Source organism: Zalophus californianus, chromosome 4, assembly GCF_009762305.2.
Source record: "Zalophus californianus isolate mZalCal1 chromosome 4, mZalCal1.pri.v2, whole genome shotgun sequence".
In the NCBI taxonomy this organism is placed as follows: domain Eukaryota; kingdom Metazoa; phylum Chordata; class Mammalia; order Carnivora; family Otariidae; genus Zalophus; species Zalophus californianus.
The window spans coordinates 34261491-34278180 of record NC_045598.1 but is presented as its reverse complement, the minus strand read 5'-3'; the positions used below and the strand labels follow the sequence as shown (position 1 = coordinate 34278180).

The window sequence follows — 16690 nt, the reverse complement described above, 5'->3', positions numbered from 1 at the left end:
AGTTCCATCCATGTTGTTTCATGTATATAGGATCTGTTACTTCTAACAGCTGCAAATCATTTCATGATATAAATACCCTACTTTTTGCCTATTCACCCCTACCCCTAGGATGGAAGCAGACTCATCCTCCAACTCCTTGGGCACACAAATAATGCATGTATCTGATAAGCGCCATGGAATATATATAAAGGAGCAGACCTGCTGAGCTAAAAGATGTGTGTGTACTTCAGTTGAGTAATTATTACAAGACCGCGTTCCAGAATGGCTTTGCTAGTCTACTTTCCCTCCAGCAAAGAATACTGGTTACTATATTCTCACATTCCTGCCAACACTGGCCATTATCCAGCTTTCTTCTTTTGTCAGTCTAAGAGGTATAAAGTAGTATCTTGTTTCAATTTTAGTATTTGTTATAGCCCATAAATTTGAATATCTATTCCTATATAGATTTTTTATTCTGTAAATTCTTTCTTCTAATTCTTTGCCCATCTTCCTTTTTTAAAAAAGATTGTATTTATTTACTTATTTATTTGAGAGAGCAGGGGGAGGAGCAGAGAAAAAGGGACAAGACTCCACACTAAGTGCAGAGCTGGATGGGGGGCTCAATCTCACAACCCCAAATCACAACCTGAGCCAAAATCAAGTCAGTGGCTTAACCAACTGAGCCACCCAGGCGTCCCTCTTTGCCCATTTTCTACTGGGAATGCTGCCTTTTTCTTCTTGAGTTGCAGGAATTCCTTGTCTATTCTAAATATCAACCCTAGCAAATTTTTTTTATTTTATTTTAATTCCAGTATAGTTAACAAATATTGAAATGTTCTTCTCCCAGTGTATTATCTGCATATTGTCTATGATGTCCTCAATAGCACAAAAATCTCCATGAACATTCTGTGCACACTTGGAAAGAATGTGTATTCTGCCATTATTGGGTAAAGTGTTCTATAAATCTCAATTAGATAAAGGTACTTCATAGAGTTGCTTAGATTGTCTATATCCTTACAGATTTTTGACTTGTTTTATTAATTACTGAGAGATGGGTATTCGTATTTTTGAACATGGTGGTGGATTTGTCCTTTTCTCCCTTTTAGTCTTAACAGTTTTTGCTTAATGAAGTTTGATGCTCTCTGATTAAGTACATACATATTTATGTATGTCCTCCTGGTAAACTGCTCCTTTTATCATTATGTAGTGACCCTCTGTAATCTCTTATAATATTCTTTCTTAAGATATGTGCTGAAATTAATATAGCTAAGCCAGCTTTCCTATGCTGATTGCTTATATATTTTCCATCCTTTAATCTGAACCTGTTTTGTGGGTTTTTTTTTTTTTTTTTTAAGATTTACTTACTTTTTTCGAAAGAGAGACCATGGGGTGGGAGTGGTGGAGGAGAGAGGCAGAGGGAGAGGGAGAGAAAAACCCAAGCAGACTCAGGGCTGAGTTCGGAGCAGATGCGGGGCTCAACCCCAGGACCCTGAGATCACGACCTGAGCTAAAACCAAGAGTCAGATGCTTAGCCAACTGTGCCACCCAGGCGCCCCTACTTTGAACCTGTTTTTAAATTTAAAATATAGGTCTCATATCAGGACATACATCATGCTTTAACTATTCTGACCATTTCTGCCTTCAGCTGGAGTTTTAATCCATTCACGTGTAAATGTAATTGTTGATACAGTCAGGAATAAATCAACTGTCTTACCATTTGTTTTCCATTTCTCTCTTCTGTTTTGTGTTCTTGTATTGCTGTTTTCCTACTTTCTTTGGGGTTAACTGAATTTTTTTTAGTGCTTTTTATTTCTTCTTTGGCTTCTTAGATATATATTTGGAGGGGGAGGGGTTGTTGCTGTTGTTTTTTCCCAGTAGTTGTTCTACCAAGGAGTTCTAAGCAATACACATCTTTAACTTATCAGACTATTTAGAGTCAATATGACAAATCTTCACATCTGACATTTCATACCTCTTATGTTATTCTTTCCTCAACTTATACACAACATTCCTACTTCCCACTTCTTATTTTTCACAAATGTAATAACCTTACAACAGTAAGGTTCCACTTAGCCCCCCCTCCCCATTCCTTGGGCAAGTTTTGTCACATCTTACTTCTACATAGATTCTAAACCTCATTCCACATGCTTACTATTTTTGCTTTAAGCAACTGTCTTTTAAGCAAATTATAAGAAAAAAAGGAAAAAGAGTCTTTTATATTTGCCCATTATTTTTACCATTTCCAGTGATCTTCATTTTTTCCTATAGATCCAAGTTTCCATCTGATCTCACGTCCTGGTGTCCCAAAGGATATCCGCTAGTATTTTTTTTGTTGTGTCGTTCCACTAGCAGCAAATTCCCTTAACTTTTTTTGTTTGAAAAAATGTCTTCATTTCACCCTCATTTTTGAGGGATATTTTCAACAGATAAAGAATTCTGGGACAACAGGTGTTTGGTATTTTTCTTTCAGCACTTAAAATATCTTTTTTTTTTTTTTTTTTAATTTATTTGCCAGAGAGAAAGAGAGAGGGAGAGTACAAGCAGCAGGAGTGGCAGGCAGAGGGAGAAGCAGGCTCCCGACTAAGCAAGGAGCCCAATGCGGGACTCGATCCCAGGACCCTGAGATCATGACCCAAGCCGAAGGCAGATGCTCAACCATCTGAGCCACCCAGGGGCCCCTTAAAAGATTTTTCATGGTGTGAATTCCACTGTTTATGGTGAAAGGTAAGTAGAATTTCTTACCCCCATTAGAAGGTTTCTTTTTCTTTGTTTTCAAGATTTCCACTTTAGATTTCAGATGTTTGACTATGATATGCCTAGATTTTCCCAATATTTATCCTTAAAGTTTGCTGAGCTTCTTAGATCTGTAAGCCAATGTGTTTCACCAAACTTAGAAGTTTTCAGCCATTATATCTTCATTTTTTTTTCTGTCCAATACTCATATATATTAGACAATTTTATATTGTGCCACAGGTGCCTGAGGCTGTTCATTTTTCTTCCACATTTTTTCTTTCTGTGTTTTGGATTGGATCGTTTCTATTACACTCTCTTCAAGTTCACTGACTTCTGTTATATTCAATCGACTTGTTAAGTGAAATCTTCATATTGTTTCTAGACTTTTCAGTACTAGAATTTGCTTTTTTAAAAAACAGTTTTGATTTCTCTGCTGGGACTACTTATTGTTCACTGTATTTTTCTTTAATTCTTTAAATTATTTGTAATAGCTACTTCGCTAAGTCCAATATCTGAGCTATCTCATGTATAGACTTTTTCTTCTCTTGAATATGGATCACAATTTCCTGTGTGTCTGTATGTCTAGTAACTTTTTACTGAACACTGACCACTGTGGAGATGGCATGCGGAAACTATGAATACTGAAGAGCATCGATTTGTATTTTAACAGGCAGTTCAATTACTGCCTGACCTTGAATTTGTGTAGACATGATTCTATGCTATGTTTAGTGTGGATCTGAGGAAATCCATGGCATTTTTGACTTCTCTAACTTGATGGGACCCAACCTTTAAAATCTGCCTTGCTGGGGCTTGGTTTTCATCTTGTTAGGGTGAGTCTTGAGTAGATCTTACTCTAGAGTGAGATCTTTATTCTTAAGGCCTGGTCTTTCTGGTCTCTCGATGTCAGGGGTAGTAAAGTGCTCATGAGCTTTCTCCACCCTGGCCAGGCTGTCACTTCAAAGTCCCTGATGCTTCAGCTACCCACAATACTGCTTGACCTCTACTCCCATCCTGCGGATGTGGTTAAATTCAGGCAGTTTTGCCCTGTGCATATACAGCCCAGTCCTCAGCTACAGACTCACGGGAACTGCCCCCATCCCCAGACTTCCGAGACCCTGCCTCTGAACAATTCCCTATTTAGTGATGACCCATCTCATGGACTCCAAACACTTCAGCTGCCCTAAACTCTGATCTTTGTCTCCTTAGCCATGCGGAAGCACTGCAGTCTGTTTAGATCCCAGCTCTGAACAGGGTTGGGAAACTGCTCCCTCCCCCCAAGAGAACTGTGGAGCTCTCACCTCATGAGTTTTCCTTTTCTTAGAGACTGAAATTTTCTACTGCCTACTGTCCACTGCTTGACAAGAGTTGCCTCATTTATTCTGTCCAGTGTCACAGTAATAGAGAGAGGGCTAGCCTAATACCAGTTATGCCATTATCATAAGAAGCAGAGGGTCACCCTAAGCTACAGGCTAAAAATGCCAGCCTCCATTTCATTTTTAAGATGGAAAACTAAGAATTAATATAATTTCCTCTGTCTATAAGCTAAACTTAATCTACCCTTCTCCCAATATCAGATCCAAACTCCAACTTACTCACCAGATGGTATTCTCCATAGTAATCAGATCAATAATGCATATTTTATAATCTCTCCAGTTATGATCTTTTGTAAATATAGGCAAGAACAGTGGGAGTTGCTATATTGATAAACGTGGTAGTATGAATTTTTAAAGGTCTCATAAGAAATTAATCCTACTCCTATAAATATCCACTTTAATTTATGAAATATGAATAGATAATAATAAAGTATGTAAAGTTTCCATGAAATGGACTGTAAGTATTAGGTCTACTGATAAGAGGGCAACTACCCAACTCTCCTAAAAGGCCCGACCAGAATAAAGCATCAGAGCCAAGAGAAATGTCTGTATTTTGTCTCCATTTTGGAGATGATGAAACTGAAGTATACCCAACTCCTCCCAAGATTGTGTTGATCTGTTCATTAAGTTAAATATATGTATGTATATATTTCTACCATACTATGTGTGTGTGTGTGTATACATGCACACACATACATAAAGTATAATAATTCTACAGTACTTCTTTTATTAAGACTATTTTTTTAGAGCAGTATTAGGTTCACAACAAATTTAGAGGTAAGTACAGAGATTTCCCATATATCTCCGGCCTCCACACATGTATATCCTCCCCTATTATCAATATCCCTCATCAGAGTGGTATACTTTCAAAAGTAATGAACCTACACTGACACATCATAATTACCTAATGTCCATAGTTTACATAAGGGTTTATGCTTTGTGTTGTATATTCTATATGTTTGGACAAAAGTAGAAAAACATATTCATCATTATGGTATCATACAGATTTACCACCCTAAAAACTCTCTATGCCCTGCCTATATGTCACTCCCCTCACTTCCAACCTTGGCAACCACTAATCCTTTTATTTTCTTCATAGTTTTGCCTTTTCCAAAAATGTCATAAAGTTGGAATCATGCAGGACGTAGCATTTTAAGACTGGCTTCTTTCACTTAGAAATATGCATTTAAGGGGGTGCCTGGGTGGCTCAGTTGGTTGAGCGTTTGCCTTTGGCTCGGGTTGGAGTCCCAGGGTCCTGGGATCGAGTTCTGCATCAGGCTCCCTGCTCAGTGGGGAGCCTGCTTCTCCTTCTCCCCCCGACTTGTGCTCTTGGTCGCTATCTCTGTCTCTCTCTCTCAAATAAATAAATAAAACCTTTAAAAAGAAAGAAATATGCATTTAAGGCTCTTTTGTGTCTTTTCATAACTTGATGGTTTATTTCTTTTTAGCACTTAATAATATTCCATTGTCTGGATCTACCATAGTTTCCTTATCCATTCAACCACTAAAGGACATCTTGGTTGCTTCCAAGTTTTGGCAATTATGAATATAGTTGCTATAAACATCTGTATGCAGGGCTGTTTTTTTGTGTGTGTGAACACAAGCTTTTAACTCCTTTGGGTAAATACCAAGGAATGTGACTGGATCACAGAGTTAGAGTTATCTTTCGTATTATAAGAAACTGCCAAACTGTCTTCCAAAGTCACTGTACCATTTTGCATTCCCATCAGCAATGAATGAGGGTTCCTGTCGCTCCACATCCTCCCTGGCATCTGGTGTTGTCAGTGTTCTGGATTTTGGCCATTCTGATAGATATGTGGCGGTATCTCAGTGTTGTTGTTTCGTTTGTTTGAAGTAGGCTCCATGCCCAATGTGGGGCTTGAACTCACGACCCTGAGATCACGAGTCGCATGCTCTCTATCGAATGAGTCACGTAAGAGCCCCAAGCTGCAGAACTTTTAAAAACAGGTTGAACCGTGCCTGGGTGGCTCAGTCAGTTGAGTGTTCAACTCTTGATCTCGGCTTGGGTCTCAATCCCAGGGTCATGAGTTCAGGCCCCGCACTGGGCTCCATGCTAGATGTGGAGCCTACTTAATAAAAAAATAAATTTAAAAACAGGTTGATAACTAGACCAATCTTCTACTTAAAGTCTTTCAGGTTAAGCATCTGAGCCAAGTCCTAGCAATCTGACCAAGACTTGACCACGCACAGCTCTAAGTTGCTCAAAACAAAGCAGTTTGCATCCTGCCACAGTATGTCTTAGGATTAATGAAATCATAAAATTTTCCATCTGGAAGGGTTTCTATGCTCCAAAATGGCATTTCATACAGACGTCTCTTTTAGAATGCAACATATAAGAGCTGTTTTATTTCTTTCTCGTGTTACAGGCCGCGAGCATAAAGGTCTATGCATCTTACATCCAGTTACATAGAAAAGCACATGGACCCTAATAGGAATATACTATTTATTAAATGAATAATTTAATAATAAAAATCTCTAGACCCCCTCCACCACCGCTATGAAGGAATTCCAATACATCATCTTGGTAAGTCATAAAAAGTATAAAAATTAAGGAAACATAATGCTAAAGACATTTATTTTTCAAATTTGTAAAATGCCCTTGCATGAAAGACATACAAACTCTTTACTGAGCCTCTTTGAAGCCTCAGCTTCTATGCCTGTAAGGCAGGACAGTAATGATCAATCTAAACTATGAGGATTAAACAAAATTAGGAATGTGAAGTTCTCATTACAGTGCAGACACAGGAGACACCCACTAAGTCACTCTTCTCATTATTAATGGCAGCCCAACTCTCCCTCCCCAGCAGTCATCTCCCTGCCTTAGGGCACTCCCGCTGACTTGTGTGGAGTAAAGGTCCCCCCTCAGCCCTGGTAAGCCTTCAGAGTTAGTCATAGTACCCTGCTCTCTGATGTGACAATATGCTCCAGTAAGATGATCTAAAACAACCTATTCAAAGTCAAGTATCTGAAAGGCTGGAAGTCGGAATAACAAAAAGATGCAAATAGTGGTTATTCAGCTGAAAACCCACTCAAAGGAAAAGCAGACAGCTATTCTTCACCTACTGAAGCAAGCCTACAGCACCATCTCCAAGCTCATAAAGCCCTCTGTCATCTGGAGCTCTTTCTTTCTGTCCCTCCCCCTTCCTTTCCTTCCTTTTTCTTTCTCCACTGCCCTCCTGATGCTCTCTACTATTTCTTCTGAGTCCCTCTCCTCTCTTCTTACCAATCAGAATACAGGATTCAATCCTATCCTTAGTCTTTGTACTTATTGTACTTTCCAGTATCATAATGAATATAGGCTTTAAAGACAAATCAGGGGGCGCCTGGGTGGCTCACTCAGTTAAGCGTCAACTCTTGATAGCGGCTCAGGTCATGATCTCAGGGTTGTGAGATTGAGCCCTGTGTAGGGCTCTGCGCTCAGTACAGAGTCTGCTCAAAATCCTCTCCTCCCTCTGTCTCTCTCCCTCACTCGCTTGTACGCACACACATGCTCTCTCTCTAAAATAAATAAAAAATTTTAAAAATAGGGGCGCCTGGGTGGCTCAGTCGGTTAAGCGTCTGCCTTCAGCTCAGGGGGATCAAGCCCCACGTCAGGCTCCAGCCCCACGTCGCGCTCCCTGCTCGGCAGGGAGTCTGCTTCTCCCTCTGCCTCTGCCTCTGCCCCTGTCCCTGCTTGTGTGCATGCGCATGCGCGTGCTCCTTCTCTCAAATAAATAATCTTTAAAATTTTTTTTCTTTAAATAAAGACAAATTAGGATTCAATTCCAGCTCTAATAATTAGCTGTGTAACTTAGGTAAATTAATTAAATACTTCCATTTGCTCAGCTGAAAAACAGGGATAACAGCATCTCCACATAGTTAGGGTGAGAATTTTTTTTTAAGATTATTTATTTATTTATTTGAGAGAGAAAGAGGGGCAGAGAGAGAACAGAGCAGGGGGAGGAGCAGAGGGAGAGGGAGAAGGAGACTCGCTGGCTGAGTAGGGAGCCCATTGTGGGGCACGATCCCAGGACTTCGAGATCATGACCTAAGTGGAAGGCAAATGCTTAACTGACTGAGCCACCCAAGCACCCCAAGAGCGAGAAGTAAATTAACTAAAATTTGTAAGCTGTCTAGCCTAAAACCTGACATACAATAGGCCTTCCATAAAGTTAATGTCCTTCTCAACTTCTCTGGGAAAATATTATCTAATTCTTGGTTATGTTGTCTACAGGTCAATAGTACTCAACAGAAAAGGAGACCTCCATTCCTTAAAACTATTCCCATCTATTTTATGGATACAGATGAATCCATCCATTATGGATATAGACAGTGCTTTTCACTACAGAATTTTGTACTACCCTGACACAAACACTTTATTCTGGGTAGTCTCCTTGATTTTAAAAGTAAGTTGGAAGAGAGAAATTTAAATAAACTCCAGAAACCCAAAGTAATTAATTAAAATTATAAGCTAAGCATTTAAGAGGTACTTAAACATTACACATAAAATAATAAATTAAAGACTTAACACCACATTTAAAAAAAATGGCTTGAAAATGCTTCAGGAGTTTGGGCCAGGTAAGAAAGAAATGAACTACTCCATAGGAATGGTTCCCATATTAAGGTCTTAACACACTAGCAGGGCCCAACTGCAGCTGCCTCTGCCAACTCCTTCTACCTCATTTTAACCTCACACCTACAGACTGACTCTACTCTTGAGTAAATTCTACACTGGTATCAGTTGATATTTGTAAAAAGAAAACTATCTTAGATAAATCACATTCACTAGGAATCAGGACCCACTACCCAATGTCTCCTGTGCCAAGCTCAGACAGCCATCAGACAAAAGAACCAAAAGGAAAACTCCTTACGGCCCATGTGTGACACTTCAAGCTACGTCCAAGAAGAGAACATGCAAAGGGCAGCGCCGCCCAAAGCGAGCCCTTCAACTACAAGCCTAAAGCCACAACACGGGCCACACTGGATGAACGGAAACCAAGTCAGAGAGGAGCAGAAGGCTAGGTAGGAAACACTGTGTAACACAGAGGCTGGCAGGTACAAGCCAAAGAAAGGGATTGAGAGTTCCTGGGGAGGTGGGGAGAAAAGCCATTATTCTATTCAGGTACAAGTTCAGGGCAAGCAAGGGCAAAATAATTAGGCAGGCAAAATTTCTTCAGGGAAAATAAAGCAAAGACAGTATTACACTGAAAACTGAAAATTCAAAAAAAGGTAGAGGTGACTGTTTTCAGGGCAGGAGAAAACCAACTTCACCCCCCAGCCCTAAGGCAATGAATACAAATGGGAGCGGCAAGACACCGCAGTAATTAAAAAGAACAGCATTCAAAAACTAGACGTGCTGGTAGAGTTCGGGGTTTTATTGCAGAATAGCATGTTTTCACCGCAATCATGAAAGGATGTGCCATGGCATGCAGTTTTTGAAGAACATCAAAGTTCTCAACCTACAGCCACAAAAATGGCAGGCAATGTCTGAGCCTCTAAGTTCCAGGAGTTCGCGGCTTCCTCTCACTGCCCGTCTCTGAAGAATACGAAAGCACCGCAGCCCCCGGACGCCCAGTTCCCACTCTGGGCCAGGCTTTTCCTGGGGGCAGGCTGGAGCGACCATACTTACTGGAGTCCTCCCACTGGAGTAAATGGAGCTTCCACGCAGAATAATACAAAAATCCCAGTACCAGAAAAAGGCAGAGGGCTAGCAGCAGATTGCGCACAAATACCAAGAGTCCCATCTTCACATGATTTACGATTTCCTACATGACCTAAAAAATAAAAATAAAAAAATAAAAAAATAAACCAATTTAGGTCTTAAAGGATAAAGCAATCACCTTGTTGATATACTCTACCTTAGAATAAGTGCGTATAGGAAAATTTCCAAATGAAGAGCCACCTAGAGTTACCACGGACTTCCTGACATGGCATCCTCCAACCTGCTAGTCCTCGTCTCAAGAAACAGCTTCACCAGTATCCAAGCCAGAAACCAGCAATCATCCCTGCGTCCCTCCTCTCCCTCATTCCCAGCATCCAATCAATGACCAAATGTTGGCAATTCCAACCTGCCAGGTAAATCCCCAATCACACCCCCTGGCCCCCATCACTACCCTAGTCCACGCCGCCACTGCATTTCCAGAGACAAGCTCCCCGCCTCCAAACTGCACTCTCCCAAATCCATTTTCCACACAGAAGTAGGACAGATCTGTTAATAACACATAATCTGACATTACTCTCCTGCTCAAACCCCTTTGTCTTAGTGTTCCACTGCAGCTGAAACAGAACACCATAGACTCAGTGGCTGAAAACAACACGAATTTATTATCTCAGACTTCTGGAGGCCCAAAGTCCAGGTACGGTGTGGCTCAGCCAGGGTCCTCTGCATGGGGTCTCCCAAGGGCCAAAACCAAAGGGGCAGCAGGGCTGTGCTCTGCTCTGCAGACTCTGAAGATGAAGCCACTTCCAAGCTCACTCATTCCAGCTACTGGCCGAATGCAATTCCCTATAGCTCAGGGCCAAGGTCCCCCCGCATCTCCCTGCTGGTTATCACAGTCTCTGTGCATTGCAGAATAGCATGTTTTCACCGCAATCATGTATTCCTTCTCATATTTTCAACATGGCCCCCCTTCAGCCAGAGTGGGTTAGGTCCTTCTCTGAATCTCTCCAACTTCCCCTTCTACCACATCTTGCTTTTGCCTCCAGTCAGAGAAACTTCTTTGCTTCTCAGGCTCATGTGATTAGGTGGGCCCACTTGAAGAATCCAGGATAATCTCCCTGTTTTAAGGTCTGTGGTCTTAACTGCATCTATAAAGTCCCTTCTGCCACATAAGGGAACATATTTATGGATTCTAGGGATTCGGGTGTGGACATCTTTGGGGTGCCATTCTGCCTCAGACACCTTTCATTCAATTCTCAATTCCTTTAAAATAAAAGTCATTGCTCCTTAGAGTCTAGCCGCTTCTGACTGTGCCCCTATTTTACTCTCCAAACCATCTCTTGCACCTCCCAACCCTGTCTGTGTCCTGTTCCAATTCACTGAACATAGCCTTGTTTCTCTCCTCGAGGCCTGCCTGGGACATTCTCAGCCACACTGCTGTTTTGCCTATGGCACATTCTCTGATGCTCACCTGAAATGGAACATTGGCAGGGAAGACTTGCCAGGATCACCCCCCCACCTCACTCAGATATCTTAGCCAGGAAATAACATATGAGAAAGAAATTACATATAAATATTATAAATAAAGTGATAAAAAGTTATTTGTAGACTTAGCTGTCCATCCAGAAAAGCCAAGAGAATCAACTGAAAAACCATTAGAACTAATAAGTAGGTGATTATAAGATTAATTTACAAAAAATCAACAGCTTCTTTTTTCTTTTAAGTTTTACTTATTTAAGTAATTTAAGTAAATTAATAAGTATTTAAGTAAGTAAGCCCCACATGGGGCTCAAACTCACAACCCCAAGATTAAGAGTCACATGCTCTTCCAACTAAGCTAGCCAGGCACCCCACAAAAATCAACAGCTTCTTGGAGGTTCCTCAAGAAGTTAAAAATAGAGCTACCCTATGACCCAGCAGTTGCACTACTAGGTATTTACCCCAAAGATACAAATGCAGTGATCCGAAGGGGCACCTGCACCCCAATGTTCATAGCAGCAATGTCCAATAGCCAAAGTAGGGAAAGAGCCCAGATGTTCATCAACAGATGAATGGATAAAGAAGATGTGGTGTGTATACATACACACACACACACACACACACACACACACACACACACACTGGAATATTACTCAGCCATCAAAAAAATGAAATCTTGCCATTTGCAATGATGCGGATGGATCTGGAGGGTATTATGCTGAGCAAAATAAGTCAGTCAAAGAAAGACAATTATCATATGAAGAATATAAGACACAGTGCAGAGGATCATAGGGGAAGGGTGGGAAAACTGAATGGGAAGAAATCAGAGAGGGAGACAAACTATGAGAGACTCTTAACTATAGGAAAGAAACTGAGGGTTGGGGGAGGGTAGGGTGTGGGGGATGGTGTAACTGCCTGACAGGCTTATTAAGGAGCGTAGGTGATGTGATGAGCACTGGGTGTTATATGCAACTGATGCATCATTCAACTCTACCTCGGAAACTACTGATGTACTATATGTTGGCTAATTGAATTTAAATTAAAAAAAAAAAGAAAAAAAAAAAGAAAAAAATCAACAGCTTCTTAAAAACTATACCAGCAATACTGATGAGAAGATGCATGGGGAAGAATTCCATTCATGATGGCAACAAAATCTATAAAATATCTAAAAATAAACAGGAGGAAATGGGCAAGATTTTCACCAACAGACATAAGAGATCTGAATAAATAAAGACACACAATAGGCTCCTAAGTGAGAAGTTTCAATATTGGAAATATTTCAGTTCTCTATAAATCCAGTCTGACTCCAGTCAAAAACCATGGTTTTGTGGGTTGTTTTTTTTTTAACTTAAATCTAAAGTTAATCTGAAGACTTTCTGCCCAAGAAGAAGAGCCCAGAAATTTTTTTAAATAAAAAATAATGAGATGAGGATGTGCCTTACCAGATATCAAAACTGACTCAAAGCTGTAATTCTTAAGACAGATGGGTACTGGCACAGGAAAAGACAAATAGGTCAGCAGAGCAGAGAGCAGAGTCTACAAATGAGCTCTCAGGAGAGACATACACACACACACACACACACACACACATAAATGAATTTACTTCATCCATCTATATATGAATTTATTCTATGATAAGCATATAAATTTCATAAAGAAAAAAAACCATGATAGGATACACAGGTACCTGCTGATGTGGTTATCTCCAGGAAATAGGATGAAATGATGGGAAGTACTTTTCCCTTTATATACTTCTAAGTTAAATTTATTTGTTGTAAAGTCACAAGTATTACTGCTATAATTTAAGATTTATTTATTTGAGAGAGAGAGAGCATGAGCCAGAGAGGCAGAGGGAGAGAGAGAGAGAATCTTAAGCATATTCCACACTCAGCGCAAAGCCCAACGTGGAACTCTATCTCACAACCCTGAGATCATGACCTGAGCAGAAACCAAGAGTCGTATGCTTAACTGACTGAGCCACCAGGTGCCCCATACCTCTATAATTTTTTAGTATTAAAAAAAAAATCAAACATATTGTAGAAATACAAACTAGTAGACTCTTCCAGGAGCAACTGGGCAATAGCTACTGAAATTTACAACATTCATGCACCTCGACCCAGCATTTCTATTTCGGTGACTTTTTCCTGCAGCAACATTCCAACAAATACTTTACAAGATACATACCTGAATATTCATTAGCAACACTCATTATAAGAACAAAATACTAGGAAAAAATTCAAATGTCCATCAATAGGAAACCAAACAAATGAATTATGGTACGTCTACATAGTGACATCTAGATCAGCGGGGTCATGGCAGGAAACAGATGGCACACGTAAAGGGATTAACCAAAGGAAGTTAATCATGGGGTTTTTTACAGCTATGTGATCAGAGTTAAAGGAACCAACCAGGGGTGGTGAAGCATCCAGGGACTCAACAGTAGGAAGCTACTCCTGCCTTCGAGGTGAAAGAGCAAGAAACAGAAAGGTGTCCCTGGAAAAGAGAGGCCAGCCATCAGGAGCGGTGCTAAAGCGCGCACCGCGGCTCCTGGAGCCCCAGCAAGGGGCGGAGGGGCTAAGAAATGCTCTGACTTCTCTCATCACTCGCCCTCTGATCCCTGTCAGTGTCTTTTATCAGCTGATTCCAACGGGAAGCCAGAGGGCAAGGAAGCCGGGATGATGCCATTCTTCGAGGTCAGACACCAGCACACAGAGGATACAAGGTGGATAATGGATCAACGAGGGCAGGAGAATAACAAGTATAGAGTATGATGTACTGGTGAGACAGAATGAGGCACAGCTGTTATGTCCTCATATGGGAAAAGTGTCTAGTCTATACTGCTAAATGAAAAAAAAATCTAGTTGTAGAATAGTAATGTACATGTACGTATGGTCACATACTGGTGGTAACAAACAAGGGCGACAGTAATACTGAAAATTAAGGTTACGGGGCGCGTGGGTGGCTCAGTTGGTTAAGCGACTGCCTTCGGCTCAGGTCATGATCCTGGAGTCCCGGGATCGAGTCCCACATCGGGCTTCCTGCTCAGCGGGGGTCTGCTTCTCCCTCGGACCCTCTTCCCTCTCGTGCTTTCTATCTCTCATTCTCTCTCTCTCTCAAATAAATAAATAAAATCTTAAAAAAAAAAGAAAATTAAGGTTACGTATTCAGTACATACTTAATATGCACCAAACCATAGACTATGTCTATCTCCGAAAAGTGGAGGGGGGTGTTTTTCACCATCTATTTATTAGTGTATTTATTTTTAATTTTAATTTTTATATTTATGCACATAACAAACAAAGTTTTCGAGTTGAAACAGAAATTAGAGACTTGCAATTCCAGCAACACAAAGGACCATGTATCCCAGCCAGTGCTCCCAGTGAAAACAAATTTAAGGTAGAAGTAGCCTGCCTACAAAAGGCAGGTGGCTGTTGGCAAGCCTTTCCTTTCCAAAGGCAGCTGGTCCCAGCCCCTGCCCCTTCTTCCTGTCCTGAATGCAGATGTGATACCCACACTGCCACAGCCACAAGGTGACCACAACCCGAAGCCCCAGCAGACACATGACCACGGACCATCGGTCAGTCAACAGATTTGCCCGTCCATTCAGCAAATATCACAGTGAGAAGATGGGAACTAATCACCTACTTTACTTCTATCTTTTCCATTACGGAAAAGGATCTTCAAATGAAAGGTAGAACAAACACCCAAAGAGGAGACTGATTTCCAAAAGTGGATGGCATACAGAGAAGTAAGAGCTTAAAATAAGTCAAAACTTTCAAGATAAGGAAAAGAACAACTCAAGATTTTGAAAGAGAGAAAATTTCAAACTCACTGCTAGGACAAATGCTTGAGGCTGTGGGAGGAACTGGTCTCACACACTGCTTGGTGGTGGGAAGGACTGGGCCGTGTCTAATGAAATTACACATGCTTTTGCCCTTTATCCCAATAATCTTACTTTTAAGAAACTATCCCAAGGGCGCCTGGGTGACTCAGTCAGTTGAGCATCCTATTCTTGGTCTTGGCTCAGGTCACGATCTCAGGGTCATGGGATTGAGCCCCGCACTGGGCTCTGCCCTCAACGCAGAGTCTGCTTGAGATTCTTTCTCTCCCTCTCCCTCTGCCCCTCCCCCTCCCTCTGCCCCTCCCCCTGCTCGAGCTCGCTCTTGCTCTTTCTCCCTCTCTCTAAAATAAATATTTTTTTAAAAAAGAAACTATCCCAAAGATACACTGATAAAAATTCAAAATGACTTATGCACATGGCTATTTACTGCAGCACTATTTGTAATATAAGAGAGTAAGTCCTTCAATACGGATTGAATAACCTAAGGTACACCACAAAACGGAGGATTACGCAGCCATGAAAAGGCATGAGCTCTCTCCCCATCTTCCTTTCTGAATAATTTAATCTAAAAGCCACTAAGCCTAAGGCACCAATCAAGGCAGGCATGCACACCTGGAATGGAGAGAGGTGTGGGGCATCAGGCCATTGTGAGGGGTCTGGGGGTGTGGGAACCAGCAATACTGAATTGATCAAATAAGTAAATGCATTGCCACTAAAAAGGAGCTGGATTTCTCAATGACGGAAAAGGGAGTTGCAAATAGGAGAAGGGAAAAACCAGAATAAATTTGGGGAGCTGTACTCAAGTTGAAGGGATCAGTGTAAATGGATGGGTTTTGATATATAAAGATACAAAAATATAACTAAAGATAGTGTGTATGCCTTTGTGCGATACAAGCATATATTCCCTAGTTCTGGTCACTGGAAAGGGCCTGGTAGCAGCCATGCTCCAACTGCAGGGAGCACATCTGGCACCTAGAGCTTGGTTTTTAAATACCATTCTTCCCTGGCGGGAACCAGGGCTCCCTGAAAGAATGAGTGACTGCAGAGCTGAGGCAAAGGAGGCACACACAAGCCAAGGCTGGTATCTCTTGGGGTGCCTGGAAGCAGGAAAAGGCTCAAAGGGTGAGGCCGTGTCACAAGGAAAAAGCAGCCAGCTGGAGGGGCTCCTAATGATCAGCTCTGGAGCGATTCAGACCAATAATAACAGATTATAACCCATTAAATAAGAACCTTATAAATGAGCAGAGAAGAAAGCTCTCTCTTGGAGCAGAATGCCAACTAATGAACGCAGAAGGAATAATGTAATTAGAAAGTCACCATTTGGTGACCATTTCAGTAATAATTCAGGCAAGAAACATCAAAGGATGCTCAAATTAAGGGGCAGAATTTTGAGAAATGGGGTATTATACAGTTTCCAAGTATCTGCCCATAAGATGCTTCTTACTTACAGAGGGGAGAAGAGTTTAGTTATTTAGTTTCCATAGCTTTACAATGGAGAGATCTGATAGACACTGATAGACACCACCATAGACTGGCTGAAGGCTATATGGGAGTTCTCTGCAATATTTTTGCAACTTTTTTGTAATTATTTCAAATTATTTCAAAAGAAAAAGAAATAAATCAAAA

General features: G+C 41.0%; 1 protein-coding gene across 4 annotated transcripts in view; it reads right to left on the bottom strand.

The window, feature by feature from the left end:
* Window positions 1–16690, bottom strand: part of ST3GAL3 (ST3 beta-galactoside alpha-2,3-sialyltransferase 3) — a 179707-nt gene that overhangs the window by 147150 nt on the left and 15867 nt on the right. For 2 of the 4 annotated variants that reach the window (XM_027620576.2, XM_027620568.2), the window contains exon 2: window positions 9715–9859. The exons of the other annotated variants lie outside the window; for them this stretch is intronic. In XM_027620576.2, the coding sequence (XP_027476377.1) occupies window positions 9715–9829 (115 nt within the window). In that variant the 5' untranslated portion in view covers window positions 9830–9859. The remainder of the gene's footprint in view (window positions 1–9714; window positions 9860–16690) is intronic. 4 annotated transcript variants of the gene reach the window in all.